Source organism: Diabrotica undecimpunctata, chromosome 3 (genome assembly GCF_040954645.1).
Source record: "Diabrotica undecimpunctata isolate CICGRU chromosome 3, icDiaUnde3, whole genome shotgun sequence".
Taxonomy (NCBI): Eukaryota; Metazoa; Arthropoda; class Insecta; order Coleoptera; family Chrysomelidae; genus Diabrotica; species Diabrotica undecimpunctata.
Window position 1 is genome coordinate 135,550,517 of NC_092805.1, and position 22,538 is coordinate 135,573,054.

Below are 22,538 nucleotides of genomic sequence, written 5' to 3' on the forward strand. Positions count from 1 at the left end.
TTTCAATTTTCTAATTGTTTTTACGTTTTTTTGACAATTAACCAGAGGCGAACGTTAGAATATTTATTAATTAAATGCGAAACTACAATTATTTGTATACCTATTCAATCATAATTTTGTTTGGATTTAAGACAATTTTGACAAATAAATAAAATAAATACGAAAATTCTAGTTTGGCATTTAATTAATAAAAATTCTAACGTCCGCCTTTGGTTATATGTCAAAAAGTTGACGTTTGTCAATTCTCTAGTTGTTTTTAGTTTACAAAAGCCTTTATAGCTCAAAATCTAATTTCTGTTTCTACTTAGTTTAGTCAATTTACTTAGGTTAGTTTTTCTTAGTTAATATTTGGTTTAATTATTGTTTAACGAGACGTTTAAATTTTTACAAAGGCAGAATGGTACGTACTGTAGCCGATAAAGTAGCAGCTGTGTTAATAATTGGTGAATGTGGAAATAATTTCCATGCAGCGGAACGTCTTTTTAATGAGAGGTACCCCGATCGCCCTACATCGAGAGCTTATTTGAGGAAGCTTCTTTGAAAGTTTAAACAAACAGGTAGTGTTCAAGATGTCAAACGATCTGGTCGACCAACAATTAGTGATGACAAACAAATTGACATAATTTCAGAAATGGTAGTAAACCCTACTTCTTCTACAGCCCAAGTTGCATCTATCTATGGAATTAGTCAAAAGACAGTACACCGAGTGTTGGCTAAAAACAAATTTTATCCATACAAATTAAAAATTGTGCACCATCTTTCAGATGATGAGACTCCGACCGAAGATTAGAATTATGTGAAAATATGTCCAATAAAATTAACCAACATACATAAAAACAATTTGTTTTAGTGACGAAAGTACTTTTTCTCAATGGAAATGTTAACACACATAATGTGAGGTATTCGAGTGACACAAATCCTCACGTTTTTCGTGAAACACATACTCAATTTCCAAAAAAAATAAATGTTTGGGCAGGTATTTTGGGAAACCACATAGTTGGGCCTGTTTTTCTCAATACTTACTTAACCGGTGAAGTGTATCTGGAGATATTACAAAATGTAATTGAATAGTTAATACTTTAAATTCTGGAGGATAATCCAGATGAATTCGGCAACTTGGAAATAACGTTTCAACAAGATGGTGCACCTGCACACCATTATGGTGCAGTAAGACGTTACCTAGATGAGAAATATCGGGGTAGATGGAATGGACGACGAGGTACGATAGAATGACCAGCTCGGTCATCGGACCTCACACCATTAGATTTTTTTCTGTGGGGATACTTGAAATCTATAGTTTACGCTACAGCACACGACAATATTGACATTTTGAAACAACGAATTGTTGTAGATGGAGCACATTTTGTCAACATTCTATAAGAATTGGTTGTTAAATATTTATTAATTAAATGAGAAGCTACAATTTTAGTATTTATTTAATTTATTCATTAAAATGAGCTTAAACTCAAACAAAGTTATTATGACTGAATAGGTATTTTCAATACCTTTCAAACGAGGTATCACTTGCCATAAGGTCCCATTTAAAATTATCTGTCACAGTGGCGCTGTAACGTCATCTATCACTATTACGTCACCTGTTACGACTAGTTGAGAAGCCTACGTCTGTTTATTACCTTTCTCAAAATTTAACTATTATAACAATAACCGTTCAAAAGATACGAGGGGGGGAACGGAAAATAATCACTTTTATTTCAATATGTCCGCCTACAGCGTCTTTAATTGACAGACCATGTATTTTGGATGAAAGAAAACAAGAATGCAAAGGAAGAGACCTACTAAAAGACCAAGAAAACGATGGGGGGATGGTGTGGATGAGTACACAAGAAATTTCCTTGGCAGTCGATTGTGGAGGAGAATGCCTACAGATCGTAACGAATGTTATGACGAATCGTAGAGATTTGCTGAAGGAGGCTAGGGATCGAATTGGGCTGTAGAGCCGTAGGATGGAGGATGCAATACGAAAAAGTATGCAAAATATCAAATAAATGATACATCAAATTTTAAATTTAAATCAAACTTTAAATTTTCGAAATTGCTATACTCCCATATTATTTATTCAACAAGTTTAATTTTATTTTAGGAAGAAGTGTCCGCTTCGTCGAAAGATGTACGAAAGTTCGTGTTCGTATCAAGGAGCTTTGGAGTTAAAAAGAAGCGCGTCAGCCACATGCCCCTTGGGCATTAAAACTGAAGATTTTTCGACTGCTTCAGACTGGCCAGCCTACAGGTTCTGCAATCCAAGTACCTTCGAACAACTAAAGCAGAGTGTAGAGAAAGCCAAGGCTGCTCTTCAGGTAAATTATTTGCTGTGTTTAGGATGAATGTATATTAATTAAGAAATTAAGTTGTGAGCTTGCTTCTTTTTTATATTATTTTCGATTAATGGAAAATGATTACATTCGTAGATCACTTCTGTTTAAATTTTACTTCTTTATACTTAAATTTTTTCGGTTCTCCCTTCCTGATCTGTAAAGAAAAATATGTAAAAAATAACCTTTTAAATCTGGATGTATATAAAAACATTAAAGTGAGAACTAGCTTAGAACGAGCACAGTAAGGCAAATGAAGAAAGAAAAGAAGGCTTTTATTATCTACTATCTAAAGATAATAAATCATCAATATATCAATTTATCATACAGGGGATAATTTTGGAAGAAGCTAATCCAAATACCAGTTATTTTTGACTATGTTAGTTGTCCTCGTTCCTCTTGACTCGTGTCTTTGTGTTTTTTAGTTTTTTTTTTAGTTTTATAATCTGAACGAACTCACACTACCATAAATTAAGTAACCAGAATTGAACAGAGCTTTCAATAAATAATTTCTACTTAAAAAAAATCTACTATCGTGTAATATATTGTCTGATATTTTGAAATTTTGGCAGAATCGGACTCGTAGTTTTGTTTTGACTGCGTGTGATAGCGGGCTTGTTCACAAATTTTAGAAAAATGGAAAAAGAGCAATATCATTCGGTGATTCGATTTTTGTTTTTGGAAGGCAAATCGCGCAGCGAAATTAAGGAGCGCTTGAATGCTGCCTATTGTGACTCTTCTCCTTAGATGGCAACTGTCAAAAATTGTTTTTTGTTGAGTTTCAATGGAATCGCACGTCGGTTTCTGATGAACCATGCCTCGGCGTCCCGAAAATAGCTACCACGGAGGATAACGTGACAAAAATCCACGATTTCATATTGGCAGACCGTCAACTTTAGATGCACCAGTAGACATCTTAAAACACTGCGTATATCATATTCTGCATGAAACTTTTGGCATGAGAAAGCTGTCGGCGTAAAGGGTGCCGCGTTTGCTCACTCTGGACAACAAGCGCAACCGCGAGACCACTTCAGAGCAAAATCTGAAGGAGTTTCTACGTCGCTTTGTAACTTTCGACGAAATTTGGATCCATTTGTACACACCAGAGACCAAGAAACAGTCGAAACAGTGAACGACACCCGGCGTACGTTCTCGAACGAAGGCCAAGACTGCCCTATCGGCCAAAAAGTTGATTACCATTATTTTCTGGGATTCACAAGGGTTAATCAACATCGACTACCTGAAGAAGGACAAAACGACCACAGAGCTCTACTACGCCGAATTATTGGGCCGATTTGACGCCGAATTGCTGAAAAAACCACTCTATTTGGCTAAGAAAAAAGTGCTCTTCCACCATGACAACGCACCGGCTCATACCTCTGCCAACGTTATAGCGAAATCGGTTGAATTGAGCTACGAACTTTTACCCCATCCACCGTATTCTCCAATTTGGCGCCATGTGACTTCTTTTTATTTTCAAACTTGAAAAGGCACCCGCCGGGTAGAAACTTAAGTCGAATGAAGAGGTCATTGCCTCCACGGAAGCCTACTTTGCAGATCTCGAGAAAACGTATTTTTTAGACGGGTTAAAGAAGTTGGAGCATCACTGGATTAAGTGTATCGACCTAAAAGGAGACACTATTTCAAAGTGCAAAAGTTGTTTCAAAGACACAAATCAATCGCCACTTTTCCAAAATTGTCGTTTTTCTTTTGTAGGCTAAGTACATAGGACGGCCCTATTAAAATAATAAAAAATTTATATTTATATCATCAACATCTCCTCAAGAAATATTTCCTCCATAAATGTGCGAAAAAGTATATTCTCCATAAATACGAGTAGTGTCTCGGTTTAAATAAGCTTATATAATAATACCGTTAGAGTATGCTTACCATGGACCACATGCCTTGTACCGTTATTGGTTAAGTAACCTTATCAGTGATCTGACGATGAGCAAAGAATTGTAGTGCTATAAATGGGTCGCCCAAGGTACTACTAAACTGATTATCAGTAAGTCTTGTCTTTTATTTCTATTTACTTATTTAGAAATGGACTTACATCTGAAAAAAACTCATCATTTGATTAAAAATGAAGTTTTCAAGTAGATTTTCCAATCAGAGAACTTTTTGGACTTTTATGACTTATATTCTAATGATCTCTTAAACACTTTGTACTTATCTAAGGAAAATCTTTTTTATATCATTATTAAGCAGTCTTAAAATGGTTGCTACGAAATTCATTTTACTCTTGAATAAACTCTTTAAGCTGTAGTAAAGGGGCCATGCTTGAGAACAAGAGAACAGGGTCAGTTTTTGTGTACAACATTATACACTAGATATGACACTACTATAGTGACAGTAAGTGTATTAAATAAATCAGCGGACTCGGAAAACTGAGACCCCGAATCATCCTAATAAAGACTCCAGATAAAGAGCGAAAATTCGTCGCGATCCTGAAAATTTGCTACCATTTTTCTGTGGATTTTTTAAGTTTTGCAACATCATTTATTAACTTTTGAAATATATACTAAACGGTATTATTTTTGTTTTAGGACCGAAGTAGTTTTTTCGGTAACGGTAGTGCTTTCAGTGACTTGTATAATGTGTCCACAGGAAGATCGCAAGACAATATTCAAGATAGTTCTAGTAGACTAAGAGACAATAACGAAATTGATATTAAAAGAAGTGGTAAGTCGTTTATTTTGCTCTAAATGTTGTAGTAAAACTAGTATTTATAGTTATATGTGTATACGATATAGTATATAACTTATTAAAAATGTAATGGAAAAATATTATTGCATTATAGATTTATCCTGTACAAATAATAATTTTTCATGTTAAAAATACAGTTAAGTCACAATTTAAAAATAGATTGGAGACATTTGATAATTCGTAGATCATTCTTATTCATATCTATCAGATTTATTCATTTGGATCTCTTCTTCGAAGGTTTATGTACAAAAGCCTTCGAATGTTTAAGACCCCAATTCGTACCTGTGGTTACGACCAAATAAGGTGAGGAAAATTTCGTTTTTAACCACTGGCAACATTGAATTTTCGTTACAACATAACAAAACTCATTGAACTATATATCAAACACATCTAAAATTAAAAAATCAAAAGTGATATTGGTGCACGTGAATGTCAAAAAATTATGTAACTGAAAATTCGAACTAAGCTTTAGTCTGGAAATTAAATTCGTTGTAGTTGTCATTTTTCATAAGAATTTTTTTATGGGTTATTTCTTACGCATATAGAATTGTTTTAAGATCGATGTCTAGCTAGCAGCTTCTTTGTTACTTTCTTGAGTTGTTTCAAGAATATTTACTTTTTTAAATTGACGTTTGTTATTTGAACTGACTTTCATGAAAAAATTATATTTATTTATTAGTTTTCTTTTAAAAGTTTATTTGAACCCAGAGATGATGTTAGCTGGTGTCATCGCTTTTAACCAAACTTTACTAAATATTTCACCAAATCGCATTTTGGTTAAATTTTTCCCAGGTTGAGTTATCAAGAAATTTAAAACCTGCTGATCCCAAAAGGACTCATAACTTTTGAAGACTGCTTTATCCATAGACTGCAGTTCATGCGTGGTGTTACTTGAAAGATAAAAAATAAAGTAACACCATAATTTTAACACCAAAAAATTATATTTATTTATTAGTTTTCTTTTAAAAGTTTATTTCGATATTTACTTTCCTGTTAATCTAATAAATTGGGGACTACTAGTCTCAATCAGTTCTTCAATTAGGTCCTTCCTATGCAGGAATTATGGTGTTCCATATTTTTGAATATTAAAGGTTGTATTTAGTAATTACGGGTAAACCACTTTGGACTATTTTACAAATGCCGTTATCTTGATTTGAATATAAATCTTTACAAAAATATATTGATTTAATATTAATTAGGATTTTGAAAAGGTTAAGATATTTTTAAATTTACAATTTTATGTCATTGAAAATAATTTTAAAAACAAAGATAAGTTCAGTACACTTTACACCTTCTTAAGAATTAATTTCTTGTGGCAATATTTCAACAACGAGCTTAAAAAGGAATAAAACATCCAAATTTTTCTGTTAGGTTTTATTTGGCAATACCAAAAAGGAAATAGTTATTAGTATATTTGTAACAATTTCCTGATGATAGGACTAGGATAGGACTAGGATCCAACTAACATTATTAAAATTAAAAAACACCATCTTTTTATTTCTACTTATACTAGGTTCCGTATCGTAAGATAAAAACTTAAACGTTGCTACTAATTCTCAAGTTACTACAAAATATATATTTCAAAATATCCTCAACAAGAAGAACTAGCAAAAGAATAACTAACTGACCCTATTGCTGGCAATTGGATATGACATGGAGATTCCCTGAGTGCTCTATTGTTCAACCTAATTATGGATGAAATATTAAAAAAAGTAAGAACTAAAAAAGGATACTAAATGGGCGAAAAACAACTTAAAATAATCTTCTATGCAGACCACGCAATACTTCTCTCTCAAAGTGAAGATGATTTACAACGTATGCTGCACCATTTTAATATAACGGCCAGAAAATTTAACATGTTAATTTTACCAAAAAAGACAAAATGCATGGTTATAACAATAAATTTACTAACATGTAGATTGGAGCTGAAATGTCAGATAATAGAACAAGTGATGGAGTTGAAATGAACTAGGCATCACATTATCTAGCTAAGCAAAGCTCGAAAAGAAAGTGGAAGATCAAGTAAATAGAGTAAACAGAGCCGCCGCGCCGGTTGCCTGAATAAAACAATATAAAGAAACAAAAATATTTGGAGATAAATGAAAGGCAGAATTTACAAAACAGTCATCAGACCAATAATGATATACGCGGCAGAAACAAGACCTGACACAGAGAGGACAAAAATAATATTAGAAATAGCAGAGATTTAACACTTAAAAAAATTATGATAAAACACTACGGGACAGAGCTAGAAGTACAGATATACGAGGTAGATGCAAGGAGGAGAACATCAAAGACCGAGCAAGAAATTAGAAGAGTAGAATGGAATAATCATATAAGCCGAATGACAACAAATAGAGTAGTAAAGACGGCAAGAGACGGTTTCCTAAAAACGATGAAACGACCACTTACTGGAGGCGCATTGAAAAACATGCAGAGTCATATCTACATAAAAAGAAGAAGAAGGGGAAGAAAATATCCACAAACAAAATATTTATTATATTTCAGGTAGTTTTACTAAATTCAAGATATTTTCAAAATGCTTTCTTTCATACTAGCGATAAGTCTGTGTTCTTCATACTGTAACGTACAATGGCCTGGTTGTGAAGAAAAGAAGCTCATAAGTTGGATATTATGGTCGGTAATATAAAAATTAATCCAAGGAGAAGTTTCGTATTGGAACTGTCAGTTAAATGAAGAATTTCAGGTTTAAGTACGTTCACTTTGCAACCGGCACTCAGGTATTTTGAAGGACACAACAGAGAGTTTTGGGACGTGAATCTACAGATCGCTAATTAGGACTAGGAGATACTAAATTCAGAAAGAATAGTGAAAATGTACCCTACTAACTGAAAGAGAATGGACCAAAAATTGAACCACATAAATGGAATAAGGCTTTGCCTTTTCTTCGAGACACAAAAAAAAATCTTAAAAACCAAAATACGTATGTAGCAAAATATCAAAAAACAATGGCACCTACCTTGTATGTTCGTTCAGCAAACCTGTTAGCAATTATTCATAAGTGGTCCAAGAGAAAAGAAGCTGAAACGTAGATTTAACTGGACATACTAAGTTATATCTTACAAGAAAAATGTCCGTTACAATTTGATAGTTTCCTATGTCTTTATATAATGTTAAATATTAATTTCCCCCGATGACATGGAAAATATTTAAAAATAATTTTAATATTATACATTATTAAAAATAAAAATACAAATTTAAAACTTTTATTATATCATGATATTTACAATTTTCGATTTTACAATCTACATATAAAATTTAGTTGTATACAAAAAATATTGTGATCAAAATATGCGAAAAATTACGGGAAGATACCCCCATTAAAAAAACACTGCACTAACACTAAGTCCATAAAATTTTTAAGAAAATTCTGCAGTTGCAGGATACATAAAAAAAGGTAAAAACTTACAGTGACTTGTGGGCTTGCTGAGCTATACCCACTAGATGACCCATTCTGCACTAAATTAATATATATATAGTACTTATATATGTATATATTATATATGTATATATTATATATATATATATATATATATATATATATATATATATATATATATATATATATATATATATATATATATATAAACTAAGGTACACTCGAAGAGTGGTGGGTTTATCGGTCAAAGTGGAGAAATAAAAGACAAAGACGATGGCTACTTCATCTATTTATTGAAGACGTTTCGCTTTCTGCTCAGAAAGCATCATCAGTTCATCTAAAAAGAACAATATGAAACCAAACATCCATAGAGAAGTTATAACCAAAGTGTGTTACCTTACAAAGACATGTAGCAGTCAGTGATGTAAAAAATATGAAAAAGCTTACAAAGGCCTTACCTCCAGACAAGATTCAGGCCACCTTGTCTTGATTCAATGAGTTTGATCCTCATTTACAGTTCACTGTTGAACTTGAGGACTCCAACACAAATAGTATTCCCTTCTTAGACATGCGTGTCATTAGAATGGGAGATAACACCCTTACTACAAGTTGGTACAGGAAACCAATGGCCTCTAATAGGTTTCTCAACTACCATTCTTGTCATCCCTTTAAATACAAATTAAACCTTATTAAAGCTTTAAGCTGCAGGCTAAATAGACTGATACATCCGATTAATCGAAGGGAATCCTTTCAATTACTTAAAAATATTCTGGTTGAGAATTCCTATCCATCCTCCCTTATTAATAAATACCTTTTCGCTCAAAGCTATGGTTCTTCTTTAAATGATATACCCAATGGTGACCAACTTAGAATGATATCAAATAATTCAATTAATAACACTGTTCTGCCTAATACTGTACTTGGGAATCCAACTACCCATTACTCATCTTTACCTTATTTTCCTCAAGTTACTGAGAAACTCGTTAAACTGTACAAACATAATAACGTACCTGTTAAAATTGCTATTAAGAATGCTAAGACTGTCAGGAATTTGTTCTCTAAAACTAAAACACCTCTGTCCCTTCTGGAACAAGTGAATGTAATATATCATATACCTTGTGCTGAGTGTGACTCATGTTACATCGGTCAGACTGGGAGATCACTGAGAGGGCGTCTTACGACAAGCAAGCAAGCAATTTGATTAAACCCAGCCTATGAGACATGTTCACCCCTAAGAATTACGTTCGGGTGTAACAATTCATTGGAGCGAGGTGTGTTAACTCGAGTATATACAGGAGTCACCCCACCGCGCTCCAATGCTCTAGACCATCCCTTTCCCCCCTATAGCACTCTGATGCGCGATAGGGGCACAACTATCAGCCAAATGCTCTTCATGTGGAGGTCCTGGGTAATAGAACCCCAACATGGTTTCCTAACCGATTGCAAAACTCAGGACAGCGAATTGTCGCTATGATCCTGTTATCATGATGTGGCTTATCCGCGAACTAAAATTGCTTACTTGGGCCTCAAGTCTCCGCTCTGGGCCTAGGCTCAGTTCGGCGACTTGGTGCTCAAGGGGTTGGGCCCTACGTGCCCGGGTTTTGGGGTTTTTGTTAATTTTTTTGGTGGCTTACGCCGGTTTTTGTTAGTATTTTTATAATTTTTTTGGTGGCCGAAGCCGGTTTTTTTTTGTGTTTTTTATGATTTTTTTTTTGTAGGTGGCCCTGAAACAAAAAATCAGAATTAGTGTAAAGTCCATACTATAACATTGAAAATATATATATATATATATATATATAAACAATATAACAATATAGACTTTATCGTCTATAGGCAACTGGGCCCACTCTGTGCTTTGCGATAGTCTTTGGTGTTTGGAGCTACGAACTGTCTTCTGTGTGCGTTGTTGTTATTTTTGAGGTGTTTTCTCTCTGGTGTTTTTGTTTTCTCTCTAGTATTTTATTTTTTCTCTCTGGTATTATTTTCTCTCTAGTACTTTTTTATTTTATTCTACTATTTGTTGTTTTGGTCTTTTGTGCTTCCATCTGTGGAAAGCGTCATACCTCATCATCTCTCTAAGTATGTAGTTGGGGTGGTTCTCTATATCTGCAAACTTTGTCCTGGCTTTTTCTTTCATCGTGTCTGTCACTCTGATTTGTTGCAATTCTCTGAAGAGAAATCTTTCTGCAACGTATCTTGGTACGTTGACTGCTTCTCTAAGGCTGTTGTTGTGAGCCGCTTGTATTTTCTTTTTTGATGTTTTGCATACATGTCCCCAGGCGAGGGATGCATATGTCAGTATGGGCAGTATTATGCTGTTTATTAGTCTTATCTTAGTTTTTAGTCTGAGTTTACTTTTCCTCCCTGTTAGTCCTCTTACAGAAGCTCTTGCCATGTTTGCCTTTTGTACTGTGGCTTCTACGTGTTTGTTGAATGTTAGTCCTTTATCCATAATTACTCCGAGGTATTTGGCTTCGCTTTTCCACTCAATGGGATTGTCTTGCACAGTTACCTGTTCTTCTGGTTGCTGATGCCGCTTTTTGAAAAGTACAGCCTGTGTCTTATCGGAGTTTATTGCTATTTTCCATTATAAACTCCATTCTTCTATGTCGTCTAGTGCTGTTTGGAGGTTATTCACCGCAGTGTCTATGTTTCTATGTTTGGCCGCTATCGCTGTGTCGTCGGCATATAGGCTTAATAGTGTACCTGGTGTTCTAGGTATGTCTGCTGTGTATATTGAGTACAGTAGGGGTGACAGTACCGCTCCCTGTGGCACTCCAGCCTCCGGGTTCCCGAGTTCGGATAGGACTTGTCCTATCCGGACTCTGAAACGTCGGTTGCTCAAGTACGACGAGATCAGCCTTGTCATTGCTCCACTGTACCCGTATCTTCTCATTTTGTATATTAGTCCTTTATGCCAGACTCTGTCGAATGCTTTGCTTACGTCAAGGAAGGCTGCTCCTGTGTATTGTTTATCGTTGAATCCAGCTGCTATGTACTCTGTTAGTCTGAGCACTTGTAGCTCACTGGAGTGTTCTGATCTGAAGCCGAATTGGGCTTCAGGTATTATTTCTAGTCTATCTGTTTCCGCTTGTAATCTGCTGAGTATGATTCTCTCTACAATCTTACTGATTGCAGGTAGTAAGCTTATTGGCCTGTAATTTTGCGGGAATGTGCTGTCTTTTCCGGGCTTTGGTAACATTATGACATGGGCCTCTTTCCATCTGTTCGGGAATTTCTTGAATCTTAGCATTGCATTAATGATGTTAGTTAAGTATACTATAGCTCTCGCTGGTAGGTATTTTAGTGCCCTATTGGTGATTTGGTCAGGTCCGGGTGCTTTTTTCGGCGAGCTGTTTTTGATCAGTTCGTTTATCTCCTCTGGTGTTGTATGAGGGATAATTTCGTTTGGATTATCAGGTCTTTCTCTTTGTCTTTCGACTTCTTCTATGAAGTCGATGTCTTCGTCTGGGTGGTAATTTAATGTACACTCTCTCTCGAGAGTACTCCTCATTACCTCTGCTTTTTCCTCTATGGTGTATACGATTCCATTTTCCCCGTGTAGTGGGGGGATTGGTTTTCTGTCGGTTCTCAAAATCCTCTGGAGTCTCCAGAGGTTTTGCATGTGTGGTCCTTGTTCTTCCATATCTCTTATGTGATTATCCCAGCTTTCACTACGGTGTTGTTGTAGTGCTGTTTTGACCTCTCTGTTTAGTCTGTTTGATCTGTTTTTGTCTGCCTGATTCCTTGTCCTTCTTGCTGTTTGCTTTGCTCTGTTCTTTTCCCTTATCAAGTCTTTTATTGCTTGTGGTATATCCTTAAATATTCCAGAATGCATTTCTACTTCCTCTTCTGTGGTGCTGTTTCTGAGCGCTTGTTGGATGATGTTTTCCAACTCTAGGACTTTGTCTTCTATTTCTCGTGGGGTTTCTATCACTGGAACTATATTTATTCCAGTGCTCACGAGTCTCTTAAAGTTTGTCCATTTTGTTTTCTTTTTAATTCTTCTGATTGAGCTTTCTTCCTCCCACGTACCTAGTTCTAATAGGATGGGATTGTGGTCGGTTGTGCCTTCGTTTAATGTTTGTAACTCTGTTTGTAGTCCTAGGTTTTTTGCTACTACTATATCTATGTGTGTGGGAAGTCCGTTTCCTGGATAGTGAGTAGGGTCTGTTGGGCCCATTGCCATAATGTCTTCATTATTTTCGATGTAGGTATTTAATAGTCTTCCATTTCTGTTCGTAGCTCTGTCGTTCCAATTAGGGGATCTTGCGTTTAGGTCTCCTATTATTATTGAGGGTTCGTTATTTAAGAACGTGTTCAGGTCGTCGTCGATCAGTAGATCTTGTGGTCTTACGTAGGCGGAGGTAATGTTGACTTCTCCTTGCCTCATTTGTATTCTTACTGTTGTTGCTTGCATAGTATTTAGTTGCGGTGTTATTATTCTGATGTGTTCTATGCCTTTTTTCACTAAGATTGCTGTGCCACCTGATCTTGCTGTGTTGTCGTTCCTATATATGTCGTATCCTGGGAATTTTATACTTATGTTGTTTGTAAGTTTTGTTTCTTGTATTGCTACGACATCCATTTCGTATCTATTGACCAGTTCGTCCAGTATATTCTGGTTGGTCCTTACGCCTCCTGGATTCCAGGAGCCTATCCTCAAGTATCCCCTATTTGCTTGCACTAGTTCAGTGCTAGCTTTATATCCGCTATCGCCTCGTTGACTACTCTAGTTAGTAACTCTTTCACAGAGTTAACTAGGCCGTCTTGGTGTTGTCTTGAGATAAGGATGGTGTTTTCCTTATCTTGTGTTTTTGTTGTTGCTGCCTGGGCGTATGATGGGCCGCCGGGAGTGATTTGTGGCCTTCTTTGCGCCGTTGCGTTCTGTCTTTGTTGGGGCTGCTGTTGACGTCCCCATGTTGGGCATCTTGGGCATCCCCTGAAGTTTGCTGGGTGCTGTCCTTGGCAATTTGCACATTTTGCCTTTTGGTCTTTGGGCAATTGGCAGCTTTTGCTGGAGTGTTCCTCTCCGCATTTTACGCAGCGGGGTGCTTTAAAGCACGCTCTCTGCGCGTGATGGTAGCCCTGGCAGTTGAAGCACTGTGTGGGCCCTGTTGCTTTGCGTAGATCCTCTATTTTAATTTTCATGTGCATCAGGTTAGTGATGCCTTTTAGCTTTTCGGTGTCCTCCCTCTCCACCGTCATGACAAACATTGGTAAGTGTCTTCTATCGCTTTTTCTTGAAGTCATGTTCTTAATCGACACGACTTCTATGTCATACTCATCTCTGATGGCCTCGAACATCTCAGTCGTGTTCGTGGTTGGAGGTAACCCTCTCAAAACCATCCTTGGTTTGATGTCTTCTTCTAATGGGAATGCAATCCATTGAATTGGATTTTCTTCATTGAATTTTTCAATGATTTTCACCATTTTGCGATAGTCCTCGGGGTTCTTTGCTTGGATGAGTGTTTCTCTTCCACTTCTCGACAGCTTGTTCGCTGTGATGATTTGTTGTTTCTGTGCAATACTTAGTATTGCACCTGTATATCTCACACTCTGTAATTTGATTACAGGTGGTTTTGCCCAAGTTTTCTTGGGAGCAACTTCAATGTCCATCTGTAACGGAGACGGAGGACGCCGATCGGCTTTAGCTTCACCTTCCTGATGTTGTTTCGGAGGGGTGAGGGGTGGGAAATCTTCTTTTCTTCCTTTCGTTGTTTTTTCTTCTTTTTGTGAGTTTTTTGGGATTGTTCCCGTGGCTTCGGCTTGAGTATTCTTTGGAATTGCTCCTGTGGTTTTTTGTTTCTTTTTGCCCTGATTTTTAGGGTTTTCCTCCGGTTTTGCCTGATTTTTCAGGTTGTCTTCTTGTTTTTTCTGTGCCTGGTTTGCCAGGTTTTCCTCGGGGTTTTTTGAGTTTAGTTGGTTAAACTTCTTGTCCATGTGTTCGATGATGGACTTTTGAGAGGCTACCATTGTGTCTTGGAGCTCTTGTATCTTTTTCCTTAAAGATGCAATTTCTGCATCTTTTTCTTTTAATAATGTCCTTAATGTAAGTAGTTCGGACTTGTCGTCCTCGCTACTTCTCTGTCTTGTCCTTTTTTGCGTTAGCCTTTTTGGCGTATCGTCGTCGGTAGTTTGTGGTTCTTCGCGGTTTCCCTCCGCTCTGTCTTTTGTCCTCTTCTTCTTGTTTTTGGGACGTTTGAATTCCCCTTCGTTTTCTTGTATTCCGTCTTCTATCGGCAGTTCCTTGAATATTTCATAGTTTGCGCTGTCATCATCCATGGGGGGTAGTGCGTCGTAGATGTTACAGTGGAGTTTCCTCTCACTGTAACCATATGGGGTGGGACTGGGGGGTGCCTTTCTGTCAGGCGGGGATCGAGAGCGATCCATTTTGGGGGACGGATATCTTAATGTGAATGAGGGCTTTTTTGTCATCCGTCTGGCCCGTTGCCAGCACGGTTTCTGGGTGCCACCCAGTGACCTCTTTCGCGGTAGTTCACGCTTTAGACAGAACTAAAGCGGGGATCCTCTTGAGTTTCTCAATTCTCTGACCCTGGGGCCGTGTCTGCCAGATATAGAGTTCTAAACAACTATATCCCACAGTGTCATCCCAACGGAGGCACAGAGAATATCCCGACGGGCAAGCCCGTATGCTTTTTCGCTTTCCTACGCCTCAATTTTGGCCTCCGTGAAGATCTGATTTAAAAAACAAATCTCCCCGGCTAACCTAGTTGTGACGTAGGATTTTGCCTCTCTTTTTCAGGCCTAGGCGCTGTTAACGCCAAGTCTCCGCTACCGTGCTTACATACACGGCACGAACTGATAAGTTCGGCTCGGACTTGGTCGCTGCAGCTCCTCGGCGGTGTCGCTAGTCGCTCTTCGGCACGTCTGCTGTGTTCGGCTACTGGAGTCGAACTGATACTAGTACTAGTCGCGTCTTACGACACACCGCAGTGATATCAATTTATCTAAGCATACTTGTGCTCTTGCCCAACATGCCATTAACACTAAGCATGAAGTAAACTTTAATGAAGTTAAAATTCTTGGCACTGAACGCAATCTCGTTAAAAGACAGTTTTTAGAAATGTGTGCAATATTAAAACATCCTAATACTCTTAATAAGAGAACGGACATTAGTAATTTGAGCCAAATTTATCATGCATTAATTTTACAGAATTAGGCTTGATATGTTGTTTACTTAAATTTTGTCCCATTTTGGGGTTTTCTTTATCACATTTTCTTATAATAAATTTAAATAAAAATAAAAATAAATATAAATAAATTATTCCTTCTTTAATTAAGATTTATCAACTCATTTTTTATTAATATTTGTCAATAACACTTTTACATAATTAAGTAATTGTTCTTTTTGATGAACTTGTTTGATAAAACTTTAAATTGAATCTGATTCATAGAATCCTTTTCATTATGGTCCTTAATATTTGAACCTTTGGACTGTGGAAATTTTTATTAATCTTCACCTGTTAGCTGGCTAACTAGTGACGTTCATAATATTACAATATATGATATATTGGATTGACTTCTCTTGCTTTGTTCTTTGTTGACAGATCAATCACTGTAGGGTTAAATGGTGATCTAACCACCTTTTCCTTTCACTGCTTGGTTTTTTAACGACAAGTTGTCAACCAAATTTATCACACTCTTTGAATATACCGCCTTATACATAGAGGTTGGTAGCTTGCCTTGCTGTTTATGTCATTGTGACTTCAAGGCCACTTCTACTCACGTTGTTGTGCGTGGGTGTCAAAACTTTTAAATTCATTTACCAACGAGCCTCAGTAAGCTAAAGACTGGTAACTTCATTTTTTTTCTTTATTACTATTAATCTTTAATAACTTATAATGTTACCTAAAGTTAAAATTAAAATATAATTTTTAAATAAATTTGTTGGAAGTGCAATCTAATGATCTTTCTAGTTCTTTACACTTCAAAATAAACCTTAATGTTTTTTACTAAGTTTTTATAAAATTTTTTTTATATATACATGTATTTTTATCACATGTTCTTTTGCTGTGCTAATTTTGTCAAATTGCAAACTTTACCTAGTTTCAATTAATTGTTATATACAACGTTAACTCTGAATGTCCAGCTTTGTAAGCTTTTTCATATTTTTTACATCACTGACTGCTACATGTCTTTGTAAGGTAACACACTTTGGTTATAACTTCTCTATGGATGTTTGGTTTCATATTGTTCTTTTTAGATGAACTGATGATGCTTTCTGAGCAGAAAGCGAAACGTCTTCAATAAATAGATGAAGTAGCCATCGTCTTTGTCTTTTATTTCTCCACTTTGACCGATAAACCCACCACTCTTCGAGTGTACCTTAGTTTATATTGGATTGACGGTCGTACTCCTTTTCTCGATATATATATATATATATATATATATATATATATATATATATATATATATATATATATATATATATATCAACAATCAAACAATAAACAACCACCCACACATCAACGCAATTTTAAAGGCAATTTGGGCTAAGTAAAATAATCGTTGGATGTATATTCTATTCCAAGAGACTTTTAACTGCCGTATTGCCAGATTTCAGCAAGAGCCTAAGAAGGTATCCATTGAATTCTGGTACACCTTGGTATCTTTCGGCCCAGTAGGATACTAGGCCAGAAGACCCCAGAATAATGCCGGATTAACCGTGATCCGGCTAAAACCTTAACCCCCGTTCCAGAGTAGTGGTCTTACTACTCAATAAACAACTAAAATTGCCCTGCAACTAACTGCCTATTACCAAAAGAAATCAAAATTTTTTCGAGGGGTCATAAAATAAATTTTTGGTATTTACCGGTCCTTTGCTCTCGAGAAAAAAGAAACAAGATTTCAGATCCGTGGGGCAATTTCTTCCTGTGTCCTCCTACTCCGTCTTCTTCGCCACCCTAGAGATTAGACAGTGTACTTCCCTCCATTCTTTCTCTCCTCTCAATATTTACCATATTTCTTTCATCCAACCTGAAATCCATTTACCTCTCGAAGTCTCACGTCTCATTTGCCCATCTCTGGCAGTAGGCGGGAGCGTCCAGCACCACACAAACACTACAGTTCGCTAAGGCTTATCCTATTTGTGTAGGTGCGAAAACTACCATGGCTTGTCAGAAACTGCGTCAGTATAGTGTCCTGAAATTACATTCCCACCACATTCTAAGAGACACTTAAACCTGTTTTCTTGTTCGAAAGTTTAAAACACAATACGTTAAGTGCTTATAGGAACTGTATACAACCCTATACAACAATTTCTGTTGAATGTTTGAGACGTCTACGCAAATTATGTTTCATGTATTACCAAAAATAAAAAGTAAACGTATTATATTCTGCAGATCTGACTAGCAATTCAACTAGACCACCAAGATTAATCCGTCTTTATTATTAAAGAAATTTGGAATGTTAACTCCCAAATGTAGCAGTCCACCGTTTATGTCAAAGCGAATGTTGCGACGTATAAACAAAAAGTTGTAAGTTTAAAACTTCAGGTAGTTCTGAACAGTTAACCAAGAGGAGGTGTAAATTATCCACGCTAACATGAAGTAACTTTCTTAGATTGACAACACCACAAAAGTTATCTCAGCTCTCTAGATAATTTTTCGATTTAGCATCTTGCATACCTTCATAGGCATATTTCAAAATGACTATGAAGAATAAACGGGTCGAGGATAATGATATCAATCAAGTAATCTTTGTCCTTGAAGAAAATAATGTGAATTTTGGCCTTACGACTTAAAATTTTCTTGTTGTTTATGTTACTCCAACTGGTCCAACTAATTCTACATACATTTGCAGTGGAAACAATATCTAAATTATCATGTACGTTTACTTCTTCGTCCAACAGGTCTATGTATATATATATAAACATTTAATAATGCAGAATGCGCGTATTTTGAAATCGGTATTTACATCATGTACGTATAGTACGGTGTGCCGGTATTCACTTATGGTATGCACAGCTACGAAGTACCAGCGCAGATTCTGAGGAAGATACCAATCAGTTGACAGGTGTCTGCCTTAGGACACTCACGTAGTTTTTGTTTCGAGTAGATTTCAGTATGTTTTTTATTTTAAAATCTTTTAGTATCGACCTCGTGTCGCGAAATTTTAATCTGTTTGAATAATTTCAATTTTTTATTAAATTTTTAAATATATGCCATTTTACACTCAAAGTTTTTACTTCACTATGAGTTTTTTTAAACTATGGTATACAGTCAACCACTGAAATTCTCCCTTTTATTAGTGGAATGTTTACGTAATAATGCATTTGACCTGCTACAATTCTTTTTGTTAGTAGTTTGGTAACATGATCTTTGTATTTCGTTCATCTAAACTAGTGTAAAATATTGTTAATTTAGCACGAGACTAATTTCGTGTTATCCAAATTATTTTCTTCTGAATGGGGTGAAGTAACAAATGAGAAAAAGTCCTTAGTGATTTGAGCAGGAAAAGGCTAATGGTACCTTTACATGTCTCGTATTGAAAAACGCTAATGGGTTTCCCTAAGAAATTAAATTACTAATGTGTCGGTGTTTTATTCATGCGCTAATTGAATAAGGCCACTTGTTAAGATAAGATCTGAATAACTTTTTTTTAACAATACAAATGAGTTTTCGTGTAAGGAAGTGAAAAATGTTTTATATAATTTATTATATAGGTAGTAATTTATATTTGTAGAAAAAAAACTAAGCAAGCCAGAGATATGGTGCATTAATAACTACATTTTTAAAACGTAAGCAAATTGCTCGAAAATGATGATTTTTAATCCTTTTAAACTCTATTACTGATAGATGGCCTTAGGTTTTATTTTACCATTTCTATACAGTTATAAAGGCTATCCTTCCATCGCTTATGATTTAAACTAACAAACTTCGCTCCATCTTTTCATAGGGAATCCTACACATTTCCTTTCCTTTGATTTGTAATTTAGTATTTTTTTAGTTAGTCGATTTTCGTCCATTCTGTTTATATGTTATTTTCCCTTGGTTTTCTATTCTTTTATGTTCCCATTATTCGAGTAGATATTAAGTTCTTATCTTTGGTCTTCATTTCTCTGCCTATTAAATCTTGTTGTACTTCCTTTTACTCTTATGATACATCTCATTTCATTAGCTTGGATTTTAAAGTTATTCCTTTATTGTTGCCATTGCTCGGCGTTAACGTCCATACAACAGAATATATGTGACTATTAGCTGATAAAGTTTTATTATTGTATTGTTTACTGACTTTTTCCGTATATGTACTGAAATACATAAACCTGTCGTTTTGTGATCGATGTTTCTAACTTTGTCTAAACTTATACTTATACGTTTTTTTATTATTTATTGTTAATACTATTAGTAGTCAGTATTGACTAACCTACAGGTTTGATCTGATGTTTCTTACAAATTAAAATTCCACAAAAACTACAAAATCTACAAAACCTATCCTACAAAGTCTACAAATCCTACAAAACTAGGTACTTACTTAGGAAATCCCTATTGACATGTCTTAGGCAGGCCACTCAGTATGAGGTACACCTAATAGTTCGCCTTTCAGGTATGAGGAGCACATACACTTCTCAGGTATCCTTGTCAAGTTCACCATAGATTCCCCAGAAGACGATAAAGAATCAATTCCTCAATAAAGAAGAATAATACAAAGAAACGAAGAAATTCATAGAAGAAGTGGTGTAGAGGACATTATAAAACACATAGCTAAAATTAAATTGAAATGGACATGACACATCGCTATAGTGAAGGATAATAGATGAAGCAAAAAAATCTTGAAATGGAGACCGATAGCGGACAGACGAAACGCGGGAAAGCCACCCTCGAGATGGACTGACGACATAAAGAGGATATGTACCAACTGGATTGCGACAGCGCAAGATAGAACTGAATGGAAGTTTTTCAAAGAGGCCTATTTTATCAGTGGAATATTATGGGCTTATAATGAAGATGCAAAAAGTAAAGAACTGGTCCTAATACACTGCTCTGAGAAATACCTGCCTTAACTCTTATTTTAGAGTACGCCTTTTTTGCTTAACCCTAAACATTCTTGCCTTTAGGTAAGATTAGATAATATCTCATATCGTAACGGGAGCATTTTTTGTAGCTTTTTAATAAGCCCTGCTTTCAAATGCTTGGGCAACGTCAAGGAAATTAGCAGAGCGCACAAGTTTTTCCTCATAGGGTTTCTCGATGTATTCAGATATCTTGTGAACTTGATCAATAGTTGAATGTTTTTTTCTGAACCACACTGATGTGAAGGAATTATATTTTTACTCTTGAATAAAGAAAGCTTACAGTCTCTCAATTTATTTCCATTATTGATACATAGGTAAGATCTCCTTTAAGGGTAGCCACTCTTTTCTGTTCTGCTCTTTTAACTCCTAACCTAACCTAACCTAAACTAACTCCATTGTCAGTTTTTGAAACGTCATTCCTACATATGATCTTCTTTAATATCTATCTCCACATATAAAATTTATTTATTTATACTGGCCATATATCTGGACAGCTACGTGGTAAGAATAAACGACTCACTTTAATTTGGCAGAATATGTAGCATATTTGGCTTATTTGGTGTATTTTCAGATGTTTAGTACCATTCCGTAGGGTTATTCCAAGCATAGATCTTTTCAGTTTTCCCTGGAACAACTCTCAAATTCAGTGTAAGAGTTTTGTGTATACCTAAATCCAACCACTGATATATTTCATTATCTTAGTTAAAACGTTAAAAAATAACATTTAATTATATATTTTAGTATAATAAAGTGTAGGCCATGGTTGCCAAAGATTTGGTAGTTGCAAAAACGTGCTAATTTTATAATTTACTGTGGCTGTAATTATCATAAAGATTTTTAGCCCTGTAATATATTACTCTTGTATATTTTTAATTTTCTTGTTTTCTTGAATATTATTGTCTACTGTAAAAATAAAATTGGAGCCCATTTTCTACTTATTAAAATCTCAAAAAATGGAAACATCACCCTACCTCTAGTGGTTGCATCTAAAGGTTTCTCAAATATTTCCCGAATAAATCATTAATTTCAAAAAGTGAATATTCCTATTATTCTTTTATTGTAGACGTCCTTTGCGGCGAAACTTTTATGACAGTTCCTTTCCTTTCCGAGCCCCTTGCCCTCGCATTTTTGTTTCCTTTTGAATTCTTAATTCCATAAAAGACATTCTTTATTTCTGTATCTCGTTCTTTGTTCTCGCAGAAATTTTATTATTTAATTGCGATTATTTATTAGGGTGTGCTGGTGTCGTTATTTTTTGTGATGGTGGAGTGTTAGTACAGACAATCGGAACATTTTTATTAATTAAACCGTATAAGTCACTAAATTATTATCGAAAATCAGTTTAAAATATAATATTCTTTAATATCCAGGAAAAAATTTTTCCGTTGCCTTGTTTAAGAAAATTTAAAATGAAATTAATATTACCATGTGTCTAGTGATCTAATATTATCGTAGCGCCTTGCTGTGTCAAATGCTTTTGAAATATCTATAAACACTGCAATAGTTTTCTTTTTGTTCGCAAAAGATTTAAGAATTTCGGACTTTAAATCAATAATATCAGTAGTAGTTTGGTTTTGTGAAAATCCACTCTACTCATTAACCAGAAGGTGATTTTCTTCTAATATCCATAGCTTTTATTAACTATTTTTTCATGACTGTGCATATAACATTGATGAGTGAGATAGGTCTGTATGAGAAAATTTTAGTTCGTGCATTATTAGGTTTTAGAATAGGTATAATTATTGAGTTGCTCCAGGAGGTTGGAAAAACATTATTTAACCACATTCAATTGAAACTTTTTAGAACATTTAGCATTGTCTGGCAGTTTTTACAAGAATACTTAAGGTATATAATCAAGTTCAGGAGCAGAGTTTTTTGTAGTATTAAGGGCAAAGTTAAGTTCATCTAAAGTTGAAGGGAAATAGAATGGACTATTATCTTTATCTTCACAATCGAGCTGTTGTTTTTCTGTTACGATTTTGTATTGGATAAACTCTTCGGAATGGTTACTATTGCTGAAGTTTTTTCGAAATATGTAGCAAAAGCATTAGCTATTTCATTG

At 35.4% G+C, this 22,538-nt stretch overlaps 1 protein-coding gene across 1 annotated transcript in view; it reads left to right on the plus strand.

The window, feature by feature from the left end:
- Ets65A (DNA-binding protein D-ETS-3) overlaps positions 1–22,538 on the plus strand; it is a 283,056-nt gene that overhangs the window by 15,391 nt on the left and 245,127 nt on the right. The window contains exons 2-3 of the mRNA XM_072526992.1: positions 2,102–2,315; positions 4,880–5,015. Of these exons, the coding sequence (XP_072383093.1) occupies positions 2,102–2,315; positions 4,880–5,015 (350 nt within the window). The remainder of the gene's footprint in view (positions 1–2,101; positions 2,316–4,879; positions 5,016–22,538) is intronic.